Source organism: Acinonyx jubatus, chromosome C1 (assembly GCF_027475565.1).
Source record: "Acinonyx jubatus isolate Ajub_Pintada_27869175 chromosome C1, VMU_Ajub_asm_v1.0, whole genome shotgun sequence".
Classification (NCBI taxonomy): domain Eukaryota; kingdom Metazoa; phylum Chordata; class Mammalia; order Carnivora; family Felidae; genus Acinonyx; species Acinonyx jubatus.
The window spans coordinates 61,905,382-61,929,340 of NC_069381.1; the positions used below are offsets into that span (position 1 = coordinate 61,905,382).

The 23,959-nt window shown below is 35.5% G+C and overlaps 1 protein-coding gene across 11 annotated transcripts in view; it reads right to left on the minus strand.

The window, feature by feature from the left end:
• Positions 1-753: 753 nt before the first annotated feature.
• Positions 754-23,959, minus strand: part of SLC44A5 (solute carrier family 44 member 5) — a 369,855-nt gene continuing 346,649 nt past the window's right edge. For 10 of the 11 annotated variants that reach the window (XM_053214252.1, XM_053214253.1, XM_027058847.2 and 7 more), the window contains 11 exons: positions 21,807-21,906; positions 19,239-19,331; positions 18,675-18,762; positions 17,930-18,192; positions 17,180-17,274; positions 10,145-10,248; positions 9,017-9,090; positions 8,104-8,174; positions 7,903-7,991; positions 6,481-6,565; positions 1,086-4,210 (listed from right to left, as the gene is read on the minus strand). In XM_053214252.1, the coding sequence (XP_053070227.1) occupies positions 4,098-4,210; positions 6,481-6,565; positions 7,903-7,991; positions 8,104-8,174; positions 9,017-9,090; positions 10,145-10,248; positions 17,180-17,274; positions 17,930-18,192; positions 18,675-18,762; positions 19,239-19,331; positions 21,807-21,906 (1,175 nt within the window). In that variant the 3' untranslated portion in view covers positions 1,086-4,097. The other variant, XM_053214248.1, reaches the window with a different exon arrangement.

Here is a 23,959-nt window from a genome sequence, read left to right on the forward strand (position 1 = left end):
TTTCCAAACTGTATAAAACACTGAGAAATGTAGTCTTACACCTATTGTATTTTCAAAGATCTACTATAGAAAAGATTAGATTTTTAAACTTCTCACTTTTAGTGTAAAAAAAAAAATCAACAAGCATCCTTTCAGGTTTTTTTTCTTGCGTGTAGTACACATTTGTGAATGTCCACTAGGCGCAAGGGAAATTGTTTATGCTGCAAAACGTACTCTACATAGTCACTAGGATCTCAAACATACTGAAATGACAAGTGGTTTCCAGTCAGTGAGCTAAGAGGGAAACAAATGCAAGAAGACTTGTTTCAATCACTAAACATTGCAGGTTGTGTGTGTGTGTGTGTGTGTGTGTGTTTAAACGATGTTTGTAAACTTGCCCACAAAAGCTGGGTAATATTAAACAGCCAGTAAGGCACTTTGTCAGAGAGGACGAAGTAGTAAAGGCTGGATGGTTCGCAATTTGTTTAATAGGAAACATTCTATACTTAGAGCAAAATCTGGAGCAGGCAGTCCTTTTACCAATTTACTGTCAAACGGGAGTTGGGAAAACTTTAAAATTTTCTCTTTCAGTTTGTTTACCAATTTTCCCTGCAGAAGTCTTTTAGTTGCAATTTAAAAAATATATTAGGAGCTATCAATTCAAATAATGTATCATTTTTCAATCCAGTATTTAAAAGAATATGAACATATTCACTGGTGTTTTCAAAACATCCAAGCCACTCTATTTAAAAATGAATTACAAAACAGAAGATCTTAGTATAAAAATGTACCATGTTATTAACAATTCCCTTGCGACTTCAGATGGCTTCACATATTACAGTATAAGCTTTGGTATTAAACATGCAAATAAAAGCCAACAAGGTCATGAATACAGTTTTCCAACACAAAGCACTTATGAAGCTAGCGTTGTGCAGACACAGCAGATGAAGATTTGGTAACACACCGCTGCACGATGACCACAGTTTGCACTTCTAAGGCTTCTTAGTTTGCATACTTGGCTCGTTCAGAATCTTCAGGAGAGACTGACTCATGTAATAGGGCCTTTCAGTAGAACCATCGTTTCTTTCCATATCTTCCACTAGGAGGAAGAATGGCACAGAGTAAATATCAAAGCAAAACTGTACGAGAAGTAACGTCGCCATCTACTGCATACTTGCTTTACAGCAGTTTAAGATTTTTTTTTTTAATAGCACAGTTTTGGCATCAACATTATTGTAAACATACCTATGAGAAAACAAGCAGCCCTTGTTATTATGTTAGTAAAATATTATCTCATTGTGTGTACCAGCTCATATTCTGTCAATATGCATGCTTCTCAGCTGCATGATTGAGGAAATAACTTTTACCTTCTTTTGGATAGCAAACTTAAAAAAGAAAAAAAAATCCCCCAGGAATTTCTAAATTCACCTTCAAATTCCTGAAAAGTAGTATGTACTCAATTCACTTCCCAAATTACCATATGTGTCAAAATTTCTTTTGTTTTGCAATCAACAATTTATGTAGCATAGTTTTAAAAAATAAGATTTGTGAAATTTCAGTATATTTTAAACTGCATGTTTTGAAAAAAATGTTTTTTGCAGTTATGACTTTAATTGCTTTGTAAGATAACAGCTTCTATTTTTCCCCCTCAAAAACAATACTCATTTTTACTATCAATTATACAAAAAGTAACTAGTGGGGAATATTTTTTCTGACTAGAAATAAGCCCATATATAGTTAAAACTTCTACACTTAAAGGAAGAATCTCTAAGTAGTAAAGAAGTTATTTAAAAATATTGAACCAAACAGCATTCCTTTTCCTATGATTTGCACCAAGGGGTTATATCCTTAAAATATAGCCAGTTTTAGAATGTGCCTCCATTTAGGCAGTGAACACTTTTACTCTAGTGAATTTTTTGGTCTAATCAGCATATATGTTAAACATTTAATATACGGGCCCCATCTAGTCTAAGATTCTAAATGCAGAAGTTGTGACTATTAGAAGTCTCCAAATTAATCTTTGTCTTAATTTTCTAACTCCTGGAACAGCCAAGAATGTAAGGAGAAAATAAGCCAATCAGTTTCTCGCATGTTGATTTGTATTTTATTCAAGTGATTTTCCAAGTTTTATGTGTATCAGAATCAGCTAGAGAATTTTATAATAATTCACAAGCTGCCCTGCACCCAAATACAACATCTCAGAATTTCTTAAGGAAGGGGCACAAGCATCTATATTTATAACAAGTTCTCAGAGCGATTCTGATGCATACAAAACAATTAAAATTGTTTTGTTTCATGATTATGTATCAACATTTGACTACTCCTAAAGGGGATTTATTTCCTATCACTTTTCAACACTTGAGAGGTAACTATTTACTATATCTCAGTTGTAACTTCTGTACTATTGACTAATAATTATAACCATCCAGAAAGATAGATTATCACTCTTCTCTGAATTATGATTCAAGGAGAATGAGAGTGAAGAAGGCCCTTGGCCAAGATGTGAAGACAAGTGACACTTTTGACTATAATGCTCTCAAGAAAATAAGAACAAGATGGTGGCTGTTATAAAGACCACTGTTTTGAAAATCTTCCTTATTTAAGCTGTCACAGAGTTAGTCTACATCTAGGTTCCCATACTTCGGAATCATTAAAGAAATTAGTTTTTATATTAACTTGTGGCACAATGATACATTTCTGACTCTTTTTAATAAAAATTCATGGATCATATTTAGATCAAAATGTTAGATCAACACGTTCCTTTCTGTCAACACTTAAATAATTCTTATACACAAGTTTAGTGTAAAAGCCAAAACAATACTACTTGATTAAGTGTTCCTTTTGGGGTAACTTTTATACCGTTAGCCAAATCATACAAACGTGCACACAGAGATTGGGCAGGAAAAGTGCTTGAGTGTCTGATTTATGCTTTGCTCCACCATACAAAAGACTAAGGGGATGGTTGCCAGAAACCAACTTGTTGCTCTGGCCAGCAGGGGTGGAGTATAAAAATAACTTTCCTGCTAAGCTCTGAGGGAGATTTCCTAACCCACCGTATATACCCCTGTAAAGGTACCAGACAAGGTACCTATGGAGTGCTTAGGTATATTTCCTTAGAGTAAAATCTGAAGGTCTTACTCATCTATTCTCTTTCCCCAAAGTTGAACTCAAACTAAACCTTTTGTAGAATGAAGCCAAACAATGTCTTTAATCTAGAAAAACAGGTTTGCTTATAAAAACAGGTATGCTTATAAAAGATATAATCACTCTTCTGAAACAAATCCATTCCAGTTTTCTATATGGCAGGAATAGGGAAATAGGAATTTGTCTCTGTTTGGGTTAGAGACAAGAGGAATGCATTACATGGCCATTTCAGTTTTGTTCAGAATATTTTCACAGTGGCCAGAGGTTCATATTATTGGAAATGGTATTCCAGAACTCAGATTCAGCTTCACTATGAATATAATTACACTAAAACGAAGTGGGCTATGAAGGTTTCACAGTAATTTTTACCTAATAATGCTCTCTATGGAACTTGCATAACATTAACATCTCTATGTATATTATGGTCTTGATTCATGTACTGAAATATACTTCCTAGAGAAACATGAATACAAATTTAATCACAGTTTAGATAGCTGTCCACTAGCTTGAGCAGCTATATAGGCATAGTACCATATTTACGAATTTAGTACCATAAGCTGGTTAACTCTATCAATCTTTTTTATGGCTAATTGATGATACATTTATAGTGCTTTCAAAAATTGCCTGAATATCTTTTACAAACACATTTATAAAAAGAAAGGCTATCAAAGTGCTGCAATGGGAAACAGCACCCTGAGTTATAAAAGTATTGTTTAAAACACTTTCAGCTATAGGCTTTAAAAATATGTTTGACATTTACACCTTGCTCTTCAGCTGGGACCACAGTCTATAAAGTATCCTAGTTAACAGAGGCTACTGTCATCAAATGTCTGTCACCTCAAGTGGTACCAGGTTCTGGCTTTTCAGCAATAAGCATAGAATTTCACATTACTCAAAAGCCTCATTTTTGAGTTACACATGATCTAATTTACAAAACTTCTATTTAAAAATGAATGTCACTGTTTGGAGCTTTTCTACTCTTTCTGCTTCTGGGAAACTAGTTGCATCTTGTTCAGAGTTCCGTGCAGGGTAGGGGCTAGGAAGTAGGGTTTTTCTGTGGATCCATCATTTCTTTCCAGATCTTCACCTGTATATGCAGCAGCCAAAGCAGGCAAAAGCAGCAAGCGGCAGCACAATTAAATATTTTTAGAAATTGGAGAGTCAAACAGGGAAAAATCAGAGAAATTAGTGTTAGAAAGTCAAATATAAGACAAATTAGTACCATTAAGTTGCTGATGCTCGACAAAGTAAGAAATTTCAACTTCTGACAGGAAGCACTAAAACTTCCTAAATCCCCCCCAATGCTCAAAGAGGTTTATTTTGGTAGTGTAAAGGCTAATAAGATCTTTCATGTCCTTTCAAAAGTATTATCTCTCAGTGGTGACTGTTCATTTCAGAACAGTAAAATGTCACATCCTCGGAGATGAATCTGAACAAAAAGTGTATGATCCTATGATAAATGTAGAACAATAATTCATTTTCAGAGTTCAAAGTCACTTTTAATGGTAGTCCACACCCTAAGGTTACAGATGAAGAAACGGGAGGCCCGCCTATACGAAATGATTCTCCTGAAGTCAAAAGCTCTGAGGCAATCGGAATGAGGTGAGGATCCAGCCTCTTGTCACTTAGTTCAGTTCTTGTCCTACTTAACTATATAAGGCATCCTGTTTTAAATCCCTTCAGATTGCATTAGAAAACTAACGTTCTCTGACTTCACGTAATACATGACTTTAACTTCCTATTGTGACTAGGCTAGTAATTAAATGACGGTGTGTTCACTAACACATATTGGGTGTTTCAGGGAAAGCATCAGAAGGATGCTGAGAAGCAAAGACAAGTCAGCATGTAATTAGCTTTCCTAAAAGCTACATGCAATTTGCAGCAGATAATATCTATCAATAAACATACAAGTACAACTTAATTCTATGTTTTCACTGGTATATTAAAAAAGATTTTGTTATTCATAGTCCTTATTATGACAAAGGATAAGAAATATATAAAATCATATAGGATAATTATGGATTTATGGAATAAATCTAAATTATTTTTCATCCTTATCTTTTGGGAATGGTTGGATGATTTAGATTTTTGCATTAGACTTCATAGTGACCTTCCTTACATACAAAATGAAAAGCTAAGGGGGGAATATGATGGACACTGAACATTTTTGTTCTTTCACCTTCATCATATTTCTATATGATAGATCATATATCTATATTGTTATTACCATTTGAGGCATTGTTAGGATGCCTAGTATGGATCACACTAATAATCATCTACAACTACTACTGTTTTCTCATACTGGGACCAGACTTCTCATTGCCTTGTAATGTAAAAAAGATGCCATGTTTCAGGGCACCTGGGTGGCTCAGTCAGATAAGCATCCGACTTTGGCTCAGGTCATGATCTCAGGGCTTGTGAGTTTGAGTCCCGTGTCGGGTTCTGTGCTGACAGCTCAGAGCCTGGAGCCTGCTTTAGGTTCTGTGTCTCCTTGTGAGTTATGCCCCCAAATAAATAAATAAACAAACAAACAAACAAACAAACTGTCAGTTTTATACAAGTGGATCACTCAATAATGCCTTCACAGAATGTTTTCTCTGCTTTTCTTAAGAGCAATGTGCCAGAGAAAGGATCTCTCAGAAGGTACAGCTGTATGGCTAACAATTTGTTCTTTCATCCTCAGAGCCTACTTTCTCTAGCCTGAAAGTGAAGGCCAGATCAAGCTCCTAAGGTGCTAGGTTCTCCAGGGATTTTAAGAGGAGATACTGATAGAAAACCTATCCATTCTGAGTTACACATGCCACCCAGAAGCACAGCAAAGTCAGTGATCAAAGCTCATAGGAAGTATTTTAACTCTAAGCATCAGAACTGATCTGTTTCCTGGACATTCTCCTCTATGAATCCTATCTGTCTAGTATGAATTGGCTGTATGTGTCTTTGAAACCATTGCCAGCTTGGCTCTATCAGAATCTATAAAGGCTCTCTTCAAAGAATTCCTAAAGTCCAGTCTCAAAGCCCAGTCATATTCTCAGTTCTGTTAATAAAACACAACAGAATCCACTCATTATCATAAATTTGAAAACACTAAGAAATACTAAATTTGAAAGTACTAACACCATGCCATGAAGCCTGAGGTTCATTTCAGTGGCTGACCCTGCTGTGCTTTGCAAACTCCATTCTCTCAGATGTTAAGGTTTAAAGAGCATCTACTAAACAATGTCTCTTTTCAAATAAGCACTATTTGGTAATTGCAGCCAGGTCATAGCAAATCCACAAGCCAGCTAAGGACATGGGTCTTAACCTTCTTATCTTTCAGTTACTCTCCAAAGGGGGGAAACACATATACTGAAAACTTACAGAAGCAGATGAAAATTGTATCAACACACATTGCATAGACGCTGAAGAACCCATGTGCAACTAGGTAAGATCCAATAATGACTGTCTGTAAATGAGTAAAGAAAATGAAGATGTTATTAACTCATCCAGAAGAACAATAATGCAGCTTTAAATGAAAGTCATGAAGAGAAACTTTGAAGTACCCTATGTTAGAAAATATTTCAATATAGAGACCAAGGAAATCCAATGGTAACGTTTTTGGGTGCCTTGTACTGGGATTTAAATGTATTAGATTACCTGCCAGTTGTTTTACCCCTATCCCAAATGCCCACCAAAAATATCCCAATTTTTTTTTTAAGGCAGTAAAGCATGGGAGTTAATGTAACACACTGCCTAGGTTTGAATCACATGTCAGGCTCTCAGTTAACAAGTTACTTAACCTCACTGTGCTTGCTGCCTCCCATAAAAAGTTATTGGTGGGCAAGGGAAGAATGTGAATAGCAATAATATTTATGACATATGGAGTTAATTATTATAGATACTGCAGGGCTCTGACATATGGAGTGAGTTAATTGTTATACATACTGCAGGGCTCCTCCCAGGTCCTCTCCAGCTGCTGCATCTATCCCCCAGTTAGGAATGTAGGCTGCTGATGACTGAGCAGGTTCCCTCATTAGGAATTGCCCTCACTGCAGGGACTGCCTCACCCAAGCTTATAGCCCCATCTAGGGGACGACCCCTGGCCAACAGCTGCCTGATGCAGCATGCAAATTCTTTTGTCAGAACTTCCTGTAATTATGTCTGAGGGCTCAGCTATAAATGCGGCATCGGTCAGCTTCTTCCTTTGCCCATGTCTGCCTCCTTACTTCCTTTTTCAAGGGTATCTCAGGAGAGCACTTCCTAATAAACCTTCCACATGCAATCCTCTCTCTCAGAGGTTGTTTCTAAGGAATACAATCTAAAGCAGAATAAGGCTTGGCACGAAGTAAGACCAATAATGTTAGCTGTCTTTATTTTCCTAATTCCTTTTTGTTTTTTTCTTCTGTCATCTCTGATCAATCAGTCAGTGTTACCCAGTTGCTATGAATGAATTGTGACCTCTCAAAATGCATATGTTGAAGTCTAATCCCCAATGTGATGTTATCTTGAGGTGAGGTTTGAGGGAGGTAATTAGGTCATGAGGCTGGGCCTTAATCAGTGGGATTAGTGCCATTGTAAGAGGAGACAGGAGAGATGATGACCTCTCTCTCCACCATATTAGGATACAACGAGAAGGTGTCCCTTTGCAAACCAGGAAGAGAGCTCTCACCAGGAACTGAATCTGTGGGCACTTTAATCTTGGGCTTCTTAGCCTTCAGAACTGTGAGGAATAAATTCTTGTTTAAGCCACCCAATCTATGATATTTTTGTAATAGAAGCCTGAAGTAAGACACCAGCTCTTACCAGCAAAGGTACCCAGTAGTAATTTAAAGATGTTGGTCCTTCTATAATCGTTGGCAATCTTTGTGTGAAGAGTAAGAAGGCCAGCACACCTACATTGGAAAGGCAGAGCATGTCTATTATGTACTTGCAAAGGAATAGTTTTTTGTACTAAAGGAGTTTCTCCTAATACCTTCTAAAGTTATGTTTATTATTATTACTTACCTATACATCCAGTAACTAGAATTTTCCCCAGGATTAGTACAAAGTCTGTAACGTTATCCATAACTGCAACTCTAAGAATCAGAAAAAAGAAAGTATAATTTTGTGTTTAAATTACATTTGTTACTTGAAATTTATTAAAGAAAATAATTCATGGGGTGCCTAGGTGGTTCAGTTGGTCGAGCGTCCGACTTCAGCTCAGGTCATGATCTTCCTGTTTCTGAGTTCGAGCACCGCATCAGGCTCTATGCTGATAGCTCAAAGCCTGGAGCCTGTATTCGGATTCTCTCTCTCTCTCTCTCTGCCCCTCCCCTGCTCAGGTTCTGCCTCTCTCTTTAACTCTCTCTCTCAAAAATAAATAAACACTAAAAAAAAATTTTTAAGTATTTAATTTTTTTGAGCTCATTTTGATATGTCTTTGATGGAAATTCTATTTGGCATTTGTTCAGTGCAAGGAATGAAGACAGCCTCTGGGGATTAAGTTCTGACTTAATTTTGATGAAGTAAACAGAAGATGGCATTGTCAGGCACTATTGGTGTCAGCCTATTTTGAAGCCTAAGACACCCTGACTCCTGAGGATGTTTCATATCTTCCCTGGTTTTGCTATTCAGACTCTGTCAATTTTGGGAGAGGGAAATTGCCAGAAACATGATGTTCGTGTAGAGAATTTCTTGAGTAGTGGGGATAATAAAAATGTATAAAATGCCAGTGGGTGTGAAGATATAAATGAATGAGGGAAGCAACAATTCTAAGATATAAAAAGAAATAGTATGAGAGAGTAGATTTAAATCTATCAAATTGAAAGATAATATTCATGTCTAAAAGACCACCATCACTTTAAATAACATGTGAAGTATATGATGCTCAAGGTTCACCAAATTGTCTTTTGCAAACTCAACCTGATTACTTACTTACTTTAAAACATTTCTCATCAGCAGATTGAAAGCCTCTCTTGCTGACTTGCAGAAGTTTTTGCCATATATTGCAATCTGAAGAAAACAGTTGATATTATTCTAGAGTCAGTAACATACCCTAACAAGACCAATAGACAACCCAGTGAGAGGAAAATGAATTCATTCTCTTGTCACCCAAACAGCTACTCTCATTCCTCTTTCCAGCATTTGGGTATGTGAGAGACATGGGAACTATGTGTTCTCAACTCTGCACAGCTGTCAGGGGCATTGACAATAAGGTGCACTTCAGATGCTATATGTTTGTAAACTCCATGGGAATTAGACCACACCAAACAGAGGCATGTCTTTTTCTCAAATATCAGGACATGGCTTCTGTCTTTGAAGTGTTTTGGCTAGGGTTTATTGTAAATGGGTTAAGTGTTGCAGCATTCAAATTAATAATTACTCTCAGGAAACCAATGCCTTTTGATACATTTGATTTACTCATTAGAAGATTCAATACAGTATTCTCACTGGAGGTAAATTAATGACAGTTTGAATCTTCATGACTATTTGGATCACTCCTGCAGACTCTGTGTCATGGTGATAACAAACCAGTATCATAAGGTTGTAGTTGCTAAATTTTAGAAGAATTATACTTTTGGAGCTCCTATTTTAAAAAATCTCTTCAGTAGCTTCCCTATTCCCATAGGAAATAAGTAACATATTCAGTTAGGCCTGGTCAATGCCCACACATTTCAACATAAGATTTCTTAAAAAGACCATTCTGTATGTGAATCCCAGGAAGGTATTTTTTCTTTTTCCTCAGAGTGATGCATAGACTAAGCTTTCTTCCCACTAAGCTATGTCAAAGACACACAAAATCTTTTCAATCTAGCACATTTTAAAATTTCTAAGGTAAATATTTTCCCTCTTTAAAAAGATATTAACAGTAATAGTGAAGTACAGTTAACATACTACTCAACTAGGTAAGCATGGCCCTGAATCATGCATTGGATTCACAAATCCTTATATCATCATGGTGGTAAATTCAACTGCATGATGTAAAAAGTGTTAGAGATGGGAAATGTAGACATGGGGTTGGGGTTTGCAAAGAAGAAACTTAGTAAATAAAAAGTAATCTACTTACCATAATATAGGCATTTCTGTTCAAAAACTTTACCACTGTTTCCAAACACCAGAAACAGCATTTCAGGCAGCATTGTAGAAATTTAGAAATGTTGTTCTGGGCCTCTATGAAAATGAGATATTCAAATTGATGAATTATTTGTGACTAAACTCTAGGAATCAAAAACACAAAAGCTTTAAAAACAGGCTTTTAATTTTTTTCAACTGTGGTAAAATATACATAAAAGTTACCATTTTAACCATTTTAAGTGTATTAATTCAATTGTGTAAAATACTGTACAGTTCAGTTCAATCCAGTAAGTGCATTCACAGTGTTGTACCACCATTATCACTATCCATTTCCAGAACTTTTCATCTCAAATAGAGACTCTGTGCCTATTAAACAATCACTTCATTCTCCCCTTTTCCCAGCTCCTGGTAACCTCTATTGTATTTTGTATGAATTTGCCTCTTCTAGATACCTCATGTAAGTGAAATGATACAATATTTATCTTTTTGTGTCTCGCTTATTTCACTTAACAAAGTTTTTAATGTTTATCATTTCATTCCTTTAACAACATTCCATTGCAGGTATATATCACATTTTGTTTATCCTTTTATCTGTTAATGGAAATTTGGGTTTTTCTACCTTTTGGCTACTGTGAAACTTGTGTGCAAGTCTCTGTTTCAATTCCTGTTTTCAATTCTTTTGAGTATATACCTGTAGAAGTGAAATTGCTGGATCATATGGCAATTCTATCTTTAGCTTCCTGAAGAATCACCATAATGTTCTCCACAATGGCTATACTATTTTACATTTCCATCAGCAATATACTAAGGTTCCTAGTTTATCTTCATCCTACAAATATTAGTTATTTTCATTTTTTAAAATAGTAGCCATTCTAATGGATGTGAAGTGGTACCTCATTACAGTTTTGATTTCCATTTCCCTAATGAATAATACTGAGCATCTTTCCATGTGCTTATTCGTGATTTGTGTATCTTCTTTGGAGCAATGTATATGCAAATCCTTTGTAGAAGGGACCAAGATGGTGACATAGGAGGTTCCTGAACTTCCCTCCTTCAGATGCACTTAAAGTACAGCTACATGTGGAACAATGTCTTCTGAGAAAAAAAAACAGAGACTAACTGAATGACTCCTACCCCATCAGGAAACTAAGAAAATGACCATAGTGAAACGGGTAGGAAAGGTTTAGACAAACTTCCTGTAAAGCCAATTTCTGGCACAGAACCATACTATAAGGAAGATACCCCCCAATATCAGGCTCTTCCTGAGGAGTGGAAGGTTTGGACAGCACATATAGGATTCCAACTTTTAAGGCAACCACACAAAGCACAGGCCGCCAAAACTCTTAGCTCTGAAAGCCAGTGGGGTTTATAACCACAAGTCCCACAGCACTATGCAACACAAATAGGCAGTTCTGTACAAGCACATATGGTAGCGCTCATTGTGGTTGGACAGTTGAATTCCTCCAATTAGAGAAGCAAAAAGAGAAAAGAATGGATAGAGTGATGGATGTATTGGACACCACCAAACAGACCAATATGGAGATGCCAGAAGGAGGAGAGAAAGAAAGGGGCAGAAAGTTTATTTAAAGAAATAATGGTGGAAAACTTCTCTAATCTGGAAAAACAAACAGACATCCAGATCCAGAAAGCCTAAAGAATACCAAAAAAGATGAATCTAAAGAGACCTACACTGAAACACACAAAATTAAATTTTCAAAAGTTGAAAGGTAGTTAAAAGCAGTGGTAGAAAAGTGACTTTTACCTCCTTCCGTAAGACTATCAGATTTTTCAGCAGAATACTTATAGGCCAGAAAAAAGAAGTGGAATGATATATGCAAAGTGATGAAAGAAAAAAAAACTGCCAAGGAAGAAACTCAATGTGGCAAAATTGTCCTTCAGAATGAAGGGCAGATAGTTTTCCTCACAAAAGCTGAAAGAGTACATCACCACTAGAGCAGCCTTACAAGGAATGTAAAAGGGAGTTCTTTAGGCTGAAACAAAAGGATGCTAATTGATAGCTGAAAATATGTGAAAGTATAAAACTCACTGATAAAAGGTAAATAGTTAAATTCAGAACACTCTAAAATTGTAATGGTGGCAGGTAAATCACAACTCTAGTATAAAGATTAAAATACAAAATATTAAAGATAACTACAACTACAATACAAAATATAAAAATATGTAAATTGTGTCACCAAAAACACCGTAGCATAAAATGTGGGGAAAGTGTAAAAATGTAGAGTGTTTGTACATATTCAAAATTAAGTTATCAGCTTAAAATAGATTGATAGAACTATAAGACATTTGACATAAAATATACAGCCAGAAAATAACAAAATAGCAATACAAAGTCCATAACTATCAATAATGTAAATGAACTAAATTCTCCAATCAAAAGAGTGAATGGATTAAAAAAAAAAAACTCAACTAAAAGCTACCTACAAGAGTCTCAGTTCACCTTTAAAAACAGGTTTTGAAATGAAAGTGAGGGATTGGGAAAATATTTTTCATGCAAAAAGAAACCAAAGTGGGAATAGGTTTACTTATATCACACAAAATAGACATTAAGCCAAAAACTGTAACATGAAGGCCATTATACAGTGATAAAGGAGTGTGTTCATCAAAAGAATATAAAAATTATATTTATGTACCCATCATTGGAGTACCCATCATTTATAAATGCAAAAATCCTCAACAAAATATTAGCAAACTGTATTCAGTAGTATATTAAAAGGATAATACACCAAGATCAAGTGGATTTATCCAAGGGATATAAGGATGGTTCAATATATGCAAATCAATAAATGTGATGTACCACATTAACAAAATGAAGGATAAAAATCATCATCATCTCAGTAGATGCAGAAAATTAATTTGACAAAATTCAACCTCCTTTCATCATAAAAACTCACAATAAATTGGTTATATACGTCCTCAACATAATAAAAGCCATATATGACAAGCCTACAGCTAACATCATAATCAATGGTAAAAAGCTGAAAGCCTTTGCTCTAAAATCAGGAACAAAACAAGGATGTCCATTCTTGCCATTTTTATTCAACATAGTAATGGAAATCCTAGTCAGAGCAATTAGGCAATAAAACAAGTAAAAGGCATTAAAATTGGAAAAGTTGAAATAAAATTGTCTTTGCAGATAATACAATAGTATTTATACAAAACCCTATAGTCCAGCAAACAAATACTATTAGAACTAATAAATGAATTCAATGAAATATAGGAAACAAAGCCAATATTCAAAATTCAGCTGCATTTCTATATACTAACAACCAACTATTGGAAAGAGAAATTAAGAAAACAATCCCATTTAAAACTGCATCAAAACCAAGAAAATACCTAGAAACAAAATTAACTAAGGTGGGGAATTACTTGTGTATTGAAAACCATAAGCCATTGATGAAATAAAGATACAAATAAATGAAAATATTCCATATTCATGAGTTGGAAAAATTAATATTAAATGTACATAATATCCAATACAATCTACAAAAATCAATGTAATTCCTATCAAAATTCCAATGGAATTTCTCACACCAATGGAAAAAACAATCCTAAAATTTGTTTGGAACCACAAAAGACTGAATAGCCAAAACAATTAAGAAAGAAAAACAAAGCTGAAGGCATTACATGTCCTGATTTCAAACTATATTACAACGCAATGGTAATGAAAATAGTATATAGCACTGGGAGAGAAATAGACACACAAATGAATGGAACAGAATAAATGGAAAGCCCAGAAATACACCCATGTATATATGCTCAATTAATTTTCAAAGAAGGAGTCAAGAATATACAGTGGAGAAAGGTTAGTCTCTTCAATTCAGTTGTTTTGGGAAAACTGAATGTCCACATGCAAAAGAGTAAAATTGGACCCTTATCTTAGACCACACAAAACAACTCAAAATGGATGAAAGATTTGAATGGAAACCTGAAACCATAAAACTCCTAGAAGAAATCATAGGGTAAGCTCTTTGACATTGGTCTTAGAAATGACTGGATTTAATACCAAAAGCAAAGGCAACAAAAGAAAAAATAAACAAGTGGGACTGCATCAAACTAAAAAGCTTCTGCACAGCATAGGAAACCATCAACAAAATTAAAAGACAATCTATGGAATAGGGGAAAATATTTGCAAACCATATATGTGATAATGAGTTAATATCCAAAATATACAAGGAACTCCTAGAACTTAATAGCAAAAACCAAAAAACAATAACCCAATTTAAAAAAATGGGGGGCGGGGCACCGGGGTGGTTCAGTCAGTTGAGCATCCAAGTTTGCCTCGGGTCATGATCTCATTTGTGAGTTCAAGTCCCACATTGGTCTCACTGCTGCCTGTCCGTGCAGAGCCTGCTTTGGATCCTCTGCCCCTCTCTTTCTGCCCCATCCCCACTGCACTCTCCCCAAAATAAATACGTATTTTTAAAAAATGGGCAAAGGACCCAGACAGACATTTTCCCAAAAAAGACATAAAGATAGCTAATAGGTACATGAAACAGTGCTTGACATTACTACTTATCAGAGAAAGTAAATCAAAAATCACAATGAGATAGAAGATAGGATGTCTGTTATCCAAAAGACAAAAGATAAGGATGTGGAGGTGTGGATGTGGAGAAAAGGGAATTCTTATATATTGTTGGTAGGAATGTAAATTGGTACATCTACTATGGAAAACAGTATGGAAGTTCCTCAAGAAATTAAAAATATAACTATCATACTATCCAGCAATTCTACTTTTGTGTATATATTCAAAGAAAATGAAATCACTGTCTCAAAGAGACATTTGTATTCCTATGTTCACTGCAGAATCATTTACGATATAAATGTATGGAAACATGTCATTTAATGGATCAGTGGATGAAGAAAATGTGGTATAAACACACAAGGAACATTATTCGCCTTTTAAAAAGGAAATCCTGCTTTTGCAGCAACACAGATGAACTTGATGGGCATGATACTAAGGGAAATAAGCCAAATAGAAGAAGACAAATACACATGATATCACTTATATGTAGAATTTTTTTAAATGTTGAACTCATCTTAGAATGGGGGTCACCATAGGCTGGGGAATGGGGAAAATAGGGAGAACTGGTAAAAAGTACAAATTTGAAGTTGTAAGTTGAAAGGATGAAAAAGGTGATGAAAAAGGTCTTAGCATCCAATGCACAACATGGTGAATATAGTTGATAATACTACATTGTACAATTTAAATTTGCTGAAAGGTAGAATTTAAGCATTCTTATCAAAAAATAATGAGAGAGAAAGAGAGAGAAAGAAAAAAGAAAAGAAAAGAAAAAAAGAAAAGAAAAGAAATGGAAGGAAGAAATGGAAGGAAGGAAGGAGAAAAAGAAAAGATAAATATATGAGGTAATGGACATGTTTGTTACCTTGAATGTGGGATTCCTTTCACAACGTATGTATATATCAAATCACATGTTGTATACTATAAATATATTACAATTTTGCAAATTATACCTCAATCAAGCTGAAAAAATTTACATAATTTTAAGAATCCTTTGCTCATGTTGAATTGGATTGTTATTGTTGAGTTGTAGAAGCTCTTTATATATTCTGAATATTGCTTATCTGGTAGATGATTTGCAAATATTTTCTCTTTTGGTTGTCTTTTCACTAGTAATGTCTCTTAGTAATGTCTTTTGATGCACAAGCTTTTTGTATGTGTGTGTGAAATCTAATTAATCTTTTTTTTTTCTTTTGTTGCCTGTGCTTTTGGTGTTACATCTAAGGAATCTTCATCAAATCCAGCGTCCACAAAGATTTCCTCCTCTGCTTTCTTCTAGAGTTTTACTTTTGTTTTAGTTTTTGTGTTTAAGCCTTTGATCCATTTTGAATTGATTTTTGTATATGGTGTAGAATATGGGCCCAACTTAGTCCTTTTGCATGTGGACATCCAGTTTTTCTAGAAATGTCAACTGAAAAAATGGTCCTTTCCCCATTGAATGGCCTTATATGTGAGGGTTCATTTTAGGGTTCTGTATTCCAGGTCTATGTGTCTGTCCTTATGCCAGCACCACACTTTTTTTTTTTTATGTTTATTTATTTTTGAGACAGAGAGATAGCATGAGCTCTGGAGGGTAGAGAGAGAGAGAGGGAGACACAGAATCCGAAGCAGGCTCCAGGCTCTGAGCTGCAGCACAGAGCCCAATGCAGAGCTTGAACTCATGAGCTGTGAGATCATGACCTGAGCTGAAGTTGGACACCCAACCGACTGAGCCACCCAGGTGCCCCCCACACTGTTTTGATTACTGTAGCTTTTTTTTTTTAATTAATGTTTATTTATTTTTGTGAGAGACAGAAAGCAGGGAAGGGGCAGAGAGACAAAGAGACACAGAATCTGAAGCAGGCTCCAGGCTCTAAGCTGTCAGCACAGAGCCCAATGTGGGGCTGGAACTTGTGAACCACAAGATCATGACCTGAGCCGAAGTCAGACGCTTAACCAACTGAGCCACCCAGGCACCCTGATTACTGTAGCTTTATATTAAATTTTGAAATGAGGTATCTGGGAGTGTTCAACTTTGTTCTGTTTGAAGATTGTTTTGCCAATAAAATATTTTAAAGTGCATTCAAAGTAGAGTTTGTTTGTAAACTATATGTGTTATGTGTAAAGGTTTATGCTGATGACACCTACATTTATATTTTAATCCTGACTCGTCCTGAGCCCCACGTTTGAAACTGCTTGACATCTCCACCATGCCAAAACACAGTTTTTCATCTTTTCTTTGAAATTTGCTTCTCCTGGTTTCTACATCTTAGAAAATAACATCACACACACATTTTCTCTCTTTTCTTCACCACTGCTCCTCTTCCTATCCCCTCCTGCCCCATATCCCACTGGCTTTTCCTTCCAAACATATCCCTGGCCTGACCACCTCCATCCTTATTATCCTAGTCCAACTTGTAGTCATCATGTTCCCCCCAACTCTCTGCCCCAATCTGTTCTCTTCACAAAAGTCAGGAAATCTGAGAAAACATAATTCTGAAGTCTTACCTTTAAGATGGCGGTCTAAGTATTCTAAGACTATTCTAAATATTTGAATTGATGCAAGAATTAAAGATCCAAATGCTAGGGATCCTGTGTGATATCTGGGTAAAGATAAAATGGTAATTAAAGTTAAAATATCTTTACTATTAACTAAAAGTATGCTAAAAAATTGTAATAGGTAAAAAGGATCTGCAGGCAGATTGCTAGGGAAGAGCTGCTTACACTTTCTTATTCAGACTGATAAAAGTCTTCACAGAGGATTTTAAATGATAAACATCTATTTTGCCCTTCATCTACAAAAATGATACCAATAGCACATTACAGTCAAATAGAATGTTTGGGTGAAGCAATGGAGAGACACAGCTAAGTTAATTCTTAATTTTTAATTTGGTGCCCTCCCCTACCACTTCTCTCCAGAAACCTATGGCTTTTTTTTTTTTAAGATTTTAGGTAATCTCTACACCCAACATGGGGCTCGAACTCACAACCCCAAGATCAAGAGTCACATGCTCCACCAACTGAACCAGCCAGGTGCTCCACCAGAAACTTGTGGCTTTTACAAGGATTTCGGCCTGGTTTGGGATTATAAAACTGTAGCTGTAAAATCAGACATAGCTAGTGGACATCCATGAATTTTAAATCATGTCTTTGACCTCATTTTTACCTTTCCACTTGAATTACATAAGCATAAGACTGAATTACAAGCACACTACACACAACTGAGAAGATAGATGTAGGGCTCAACGTGAAACTTACCGTATGGCTCGTCCAAATGCAGTAAAAAGTGGATATGGTGGGATATCATCAGGTTTTTTCAAGGCCCAGTAATAAGAAGCAAAGGCACCAGCAAGGGCACACTGACCCAGTGCAATGACGAAGTTTATAAGCCAGAGAAAGACAAATAGATTGAATATCTGGAAGGTAGGGATGTACTGATGGTACAGGCTCTTTCCACCATAGAAAGCAAAGTTACACTGAGCCCCAGGGCAAGCTTTGGCAATTTCAGTTGTATTAAAAATCTGCACTCAGAAAAAAAAAATACAGATACCATATTAAATGCCATTCTAAGATAACACCTTTCCTTTCTCCACTTATGTAGCCCCCAATTGCATGTCCTACTATTCCCCCATTAGCTTCTGCTGTTATTCCTATTTTCTCTCCCATCACTTTACATTATTCTTTAATGAGCTCTGGAAGTGTTTGATTTTCCATGATATGTTCACCACTCTGCCCCCGCTAAAATTTCACATTTATTAGTGTTGTTGTTGACCATACCTGCTTGTTGGGTATGTAACAGAACAGATGAGCTCAGGAAAGAATAGTGCTTTCTCTCTATTCTGCCTGCCATTTTCAGTGCTCTCCTAACATCTGATCCACCCTTCCCTTCTTAACAGTGATTCCCATTAATGCCACTATTTCAGAATGATTTTTACAATTGCTAGGTGAAATGTAGTAGACTTCTGTATTGAAGTAAGTTAAAGAGTTAGTTTCTTTTACTTACCTCTGGGTCACAGGTTGTATTTTCATGTTTACATTGCCCTTCTGGGGTTATGACTTTGTATACAGGTACCCCTGATGTAGCCAAGTAACTGGGTTAGTCTATTAAGGATAAACTATTTGCTGGTAGATTGAAAGTAGATAGACAAGAAAATAATGCAAATCACTCAAAAGTCCACTGAGAGATTAACTTCAAAAAAACTTCTAATCTTTTAATAATTCATACATTTTTCAGACCCAGAATAATAGAAGATGGGTTAGCTGTACTGAGTGATCCCTTAACATTAAAATACAAAGGAATTTTCTTCAGTTATTGCCAAGAAGAAGTACCATATGTGAAGACAAAACAAAATCTACCATATGACCTGAGGGGAAATTCAATCAGTAGAAAAACTTTTTTTTAGAGCTTAGCAAAAAAAAAAAAAAAAAAAAAAAAAAGGAAAAACAAAAATAAAAACCTTTAGTGTGTTTCTAGTCTTCCCAGGATGGAAAACACTGGACACAAACTCTTGGTTCTTCAATAATAGAGTGGACCTGAGGTTTAAAGATGTCAATTACCAAAGGATACACTGCTATCACCGCCCAGTAGGAAATACAGATGGAGAGGAAAATGAAAGTTAAAAGTGGATAAACTAATGTAGTAGGGATATATCCAATGGCTCTGAAATAAAACAATAGTTGAAATTCAAAATGATCCACAAGATATAAATTCTCAAAGTTTTCTCTGTTTACACTAGAAATAAGCTTTATACTGAATTGATTCAAGAACTGTGGTAATAACTATTGACTCTTTTTTGCTAATCATTCTGGCATATTCTTGGTTGGCTTTACATTTTACTTAAGTTTTATTTATTTGTTTTTAGTAAATTAGAGGCCTTCTTTTAATGCTCATATTTTATTCCTGCCAAAAGTTCCCCAAAGTTCCCCAAGTTTCTGTGTGACTCAAAGATTTGATACCCCAAACTTTTTCATCTTTGGCTATTTCCTTATGACTCAAAGATTTGATACATCATAATCATAGTTCTTCCTTTTGTTTACATTCTTAGACTTTCAAAATTGGAGAGAACCTTGAACATCATCTGATCAAATGTGAGAATCCCTCCCTAATTCAGGAATCCCTTCTATACTATTTTCTAAATATGTTTGTTTCTAGTAACCACATTGAGTGGTAAAGACTTACTTTTGTATGACAGAGCTTATTCTCTGTCATATGAAATTTAGAAAGTTCTTCCTCATATCCTGGACTGTTACTCATCCACTACCTTTTGGAAAAGAAATGTTCACCTTTTTCATATAGCAGCACTTCAAGTTACTATTATGTTCCAGTATAATCATTCCCTTGATATTTTCTCATAAGTCATAGTGTCTGCAATGTTCACCATCCTAGTAGCCCTATTCCTACTTTTGAATGATCTTTTCAGCATATGACACTGAAAACCCAATAGTATTTGATTTAGCCACTGAGATTTATGATGGAACTATTTCCACTCCTAATGCATTGGCATATCTTAGATTCCTTTTGCATTTGTTACCTCGTTCACCTATTTGAGCTATGTTTTGTCACCTTTCTGCAGATACTGCTGTTAGGTGAATCATTGAGAATCTCATGTTTACCCTGTATTCTCACACCAATTTATTCCTGCTCTAACTTCCCCTTGAAAAAAAAAATCAACCTGTCATAGTTGTATAGCCCTCTACCCCCACCCCCCCCACACACACAGAGGTGTAATAGTGGGGCAAGTTACAGTGAATTACAGTATCATATTACTTAATAAATAAACCCAGAATATCAGTAGTTTTCAGTGGTTAATGATTGGGCTTCAGTTATTATAGGAAGGAGGGTTTAACAAACTTCTTGTTAACTATTTAAACCATTGGATTCAGGTGGCACTATTATAGTTATAGATGACAATTTTGTTAAAATAATCCTTACAGATGATTTAAAATATTTGCTCTCTGGTCATTAGAACTTAGTTTCCATTGTTCTAAATAGAAAGATGGTCTGTTGGCTTTATAGTAATGCTTTTCTTGTTTCTTCTATGCAGTATTCAAAAGTTTAAAGTATTATCCTCAAGTGACCTTTTGGAATAGTTTAGAAACTGTAGGTGTCATTACCTCCCTGCATGAATTTTAGTGTTTATTTTATAGCATTTTTTTTAAGTTTATTTATTTTGAGAGAGAGAGAGGCAGACAGAAGGAGAGAGAGAAAATCCCAAGCAGTCTCTGCACTGTTAGTACGGAGTCTGATGGGCTTGAACTCACCAACTTCTGGGCTCAATCTCACAAACTGTGAGATCATGACCTGAGCCTAAAGCAAAAGTTAGATGCTTAATTGACTGAGCCCCAGGAACCCCTATTTTATAGCATTAAAAATTTTTTTTTCAATGTTTGTTTATTTTTCAGAGACAGAGCATGAATGAGGGAGGGGTGGAGAGATCAGGAGACACAGAATCCGAAGCAGGCTCCAGGCTCCGAGCTATCAGCACAGAGCCCGCTGCAGAGTTGAACTTACAAACCGAACCATGAGATCATGACCTGAGCCAAAGTTGGAAGTTGGATGCTTAACTGACTGAGCCACCCAGGCACCCCTAGAGCATTTTTTAATAAAAAATTCCTGAATTAAGAGCTGTATATATAAAATGTATAGTCTGGTGCTCCTAGAATCAATTATTCTATTAGCAAATTTTGTCACTCATATAGAAATGGTAATAGCATATAATTGACTATAGAATTATGGTGATTTAAAGTTTTGCAAATGATCTCAACCATCAATATTAACATATGATTCAATATGGGAGTAATACAGTATACAATACGAGTTACTTTTATATAGCACCTTATCACTCTCACACGTTATTATCCTAATATACATTTGGTGTTTAAAAAGTGCTAATACATAGACTAATAGGTTTGAGCCCTATTTCACCCTATGATAATTGAGGTTTGGAGATATTGAAGGATTTGTTAGCATGACCTTTCTAATAATTGGCAACGTCTGAACTTAAGTCTTCCTGATGGAAAGCAGATTTCTTTAACAAGTCTCCTTAAAGGGAAAATCATCTGGGGCATCTACACAATAGGCAGTGACTGATTTGACTGACTGATACACATATGAGTTTCTCCATCAGGGCCTTACTTGCTCCCTTCCTTCAGCAGGGCAATGGAGATGCGGATTCGTTCCCTGAGGAAGATCAGCATGAGGATGATAAACACTTCAAGAAGGCAGAGTATTACCACTTTAAACAGGAAAAAAAAAAAATTAGTGTGTGATACAAATCAATCCAAAAAACAAACTTTCTCCGCAAAAGTTAGGACTGAGTTTCGTGATTATTTCTGCCAATTCTGACTCTCCATAATTTAAGCAGTGCTACCTCTCCCCAAATGCCAATCTTAGAAATTCACTTGCAAAACCTCCAAGAAATGCTGAGAAGTCTAGATTAAAACCTTTAGCTAGAGTTTGAACAACTCAGTCGATCAGGCTTCCATTTTATCTATAGAAACATTTCACACCATTTGTAAAAATGAGACAGAAGGAAGGGCTGCTCTAGGCAGTGTTATTTTAGATGTGTTCACTTACACTTCATTGATTAAGAGAATTACAGAAAAAACTTTTTGAGCTGTCGACCCTGCTCACAATGCCTCTTCATTAATTGACCTTGCTGACTGACAGGGCAGGCTCTTGTCTGCCACATTTTTATTTTGTGACTCCACTTATCATGGCTACCATTGATGGAATCAGGGTGTAAACCCAACTCCAGTTGTCTGATCAAAGTCTCAGAATTAGAACTAAGGGAATCTACTTCAGTTTTGAATTAAAGGTTATAAAGCTCTTGACCTCTGAGTTATACAAACTCAATGAACTCTGTCAAAACCACCTTTACGTGAAGTGAGTGAATTTGCAAAGAAAGAATGAAGTATATGTATATTAAGGAAACAGAGCAGAGAGGAAATCTTGGGTTCTTTTGGCTTTCTGTTTCCTGGATCCAAATACACTTGAAAGTCCAGCTGCTTTTCTGTTGTTTTGAGTTTGATGAGACACTTCTATATTCTTATAATAAGTCCCAATGCCTTGCCCCTAGCTTGTTCCAATTTTCTTTTTGGCTACCTTAAATTAATTTCTTTTTACTTGAATCCAAATGGTCCTAATTATTATATTTCCTCAATTCTAAGACGCATATTTAACTTAGTAATAACTTTTTTAGGAAAAATAAGAAAATCCTTCATTAAACATCTTTTCATTGATCATAAGATGCATCCTGACTTCAGAGATGTTAAAAAGTGAAACATTATGGATCTTAAAATTAAGGAAATACAGCACTGCTAATAACAATCTGAAACTATAGAAGAAACTTAAGGGCAAGCTATAATTCCCATCTGTGAAAGAATCTGTTCCATTATATCCTTGCTAGACAATAATTCTGCTCATGCTTGAACACTTCAAGTGACAGGGCACTCATTTCATTCTATTGTTATACCACCAAGATTCTGATGTTACAGCACATATCACTTAACATCTCCAAGTAGAAATCAGCTAACCCAGAGATGTGAGAGGATCTTAGTAACGTATCATCTCACCACTATGTCTTCTTTTAGTGAAATTATGTATTTATGTTTTCATGCATATTTGATTCTCTTAAATTGAGTCCACAATTATGGGGTATAGCCATATTAAGCTAAAAATCATTATCTTAGAACAAACCTAATATAAGATATGCCAGAATCACTCTATATTCTGAAATTGCGTTGATAAACAACGTTTCATATTAAACTTCTCCCTTTACAAAACTACATATCTAAAAATGATTACAAGGATTTTATTGTCTTTTGAATTTAAATATTATATTATTTTCCTGTGTTTGAATAAGAGCAAAGAATGGAAATCTGGTTTTTGAGACCCTGTAGAGAAGTTGGTGTTACTCTAACTTCTCAGAGGAGGAGACTGGGATAACTAATAGCAGAAATGACAATAGAACCATCTCCTAACACTACCCAAAACTCATAAAAATGATAATTTTTGTACGTATAACTCTGCTTATTTTTAGTGTTTCCATCGATGAGTGTAATTTCACATTATGCCTTTCTCTTTGGTACCTAGAATTTTGTCCAAACAGAGCAAGTAATCAATTATTGTCTGATAAATGGGTTGTGAAGGTAGAGGCTCATTTGAGGAAAGACTGGTATTGCTAGACTTGAAAATAAAAGCAAGCTCTGTATTTTCCTCAAAGGAGATCCTTTAACTTCTTCAGTGGCAGATTCTGATCATGTCAATGATTTTTGTGTGGAAGGCAC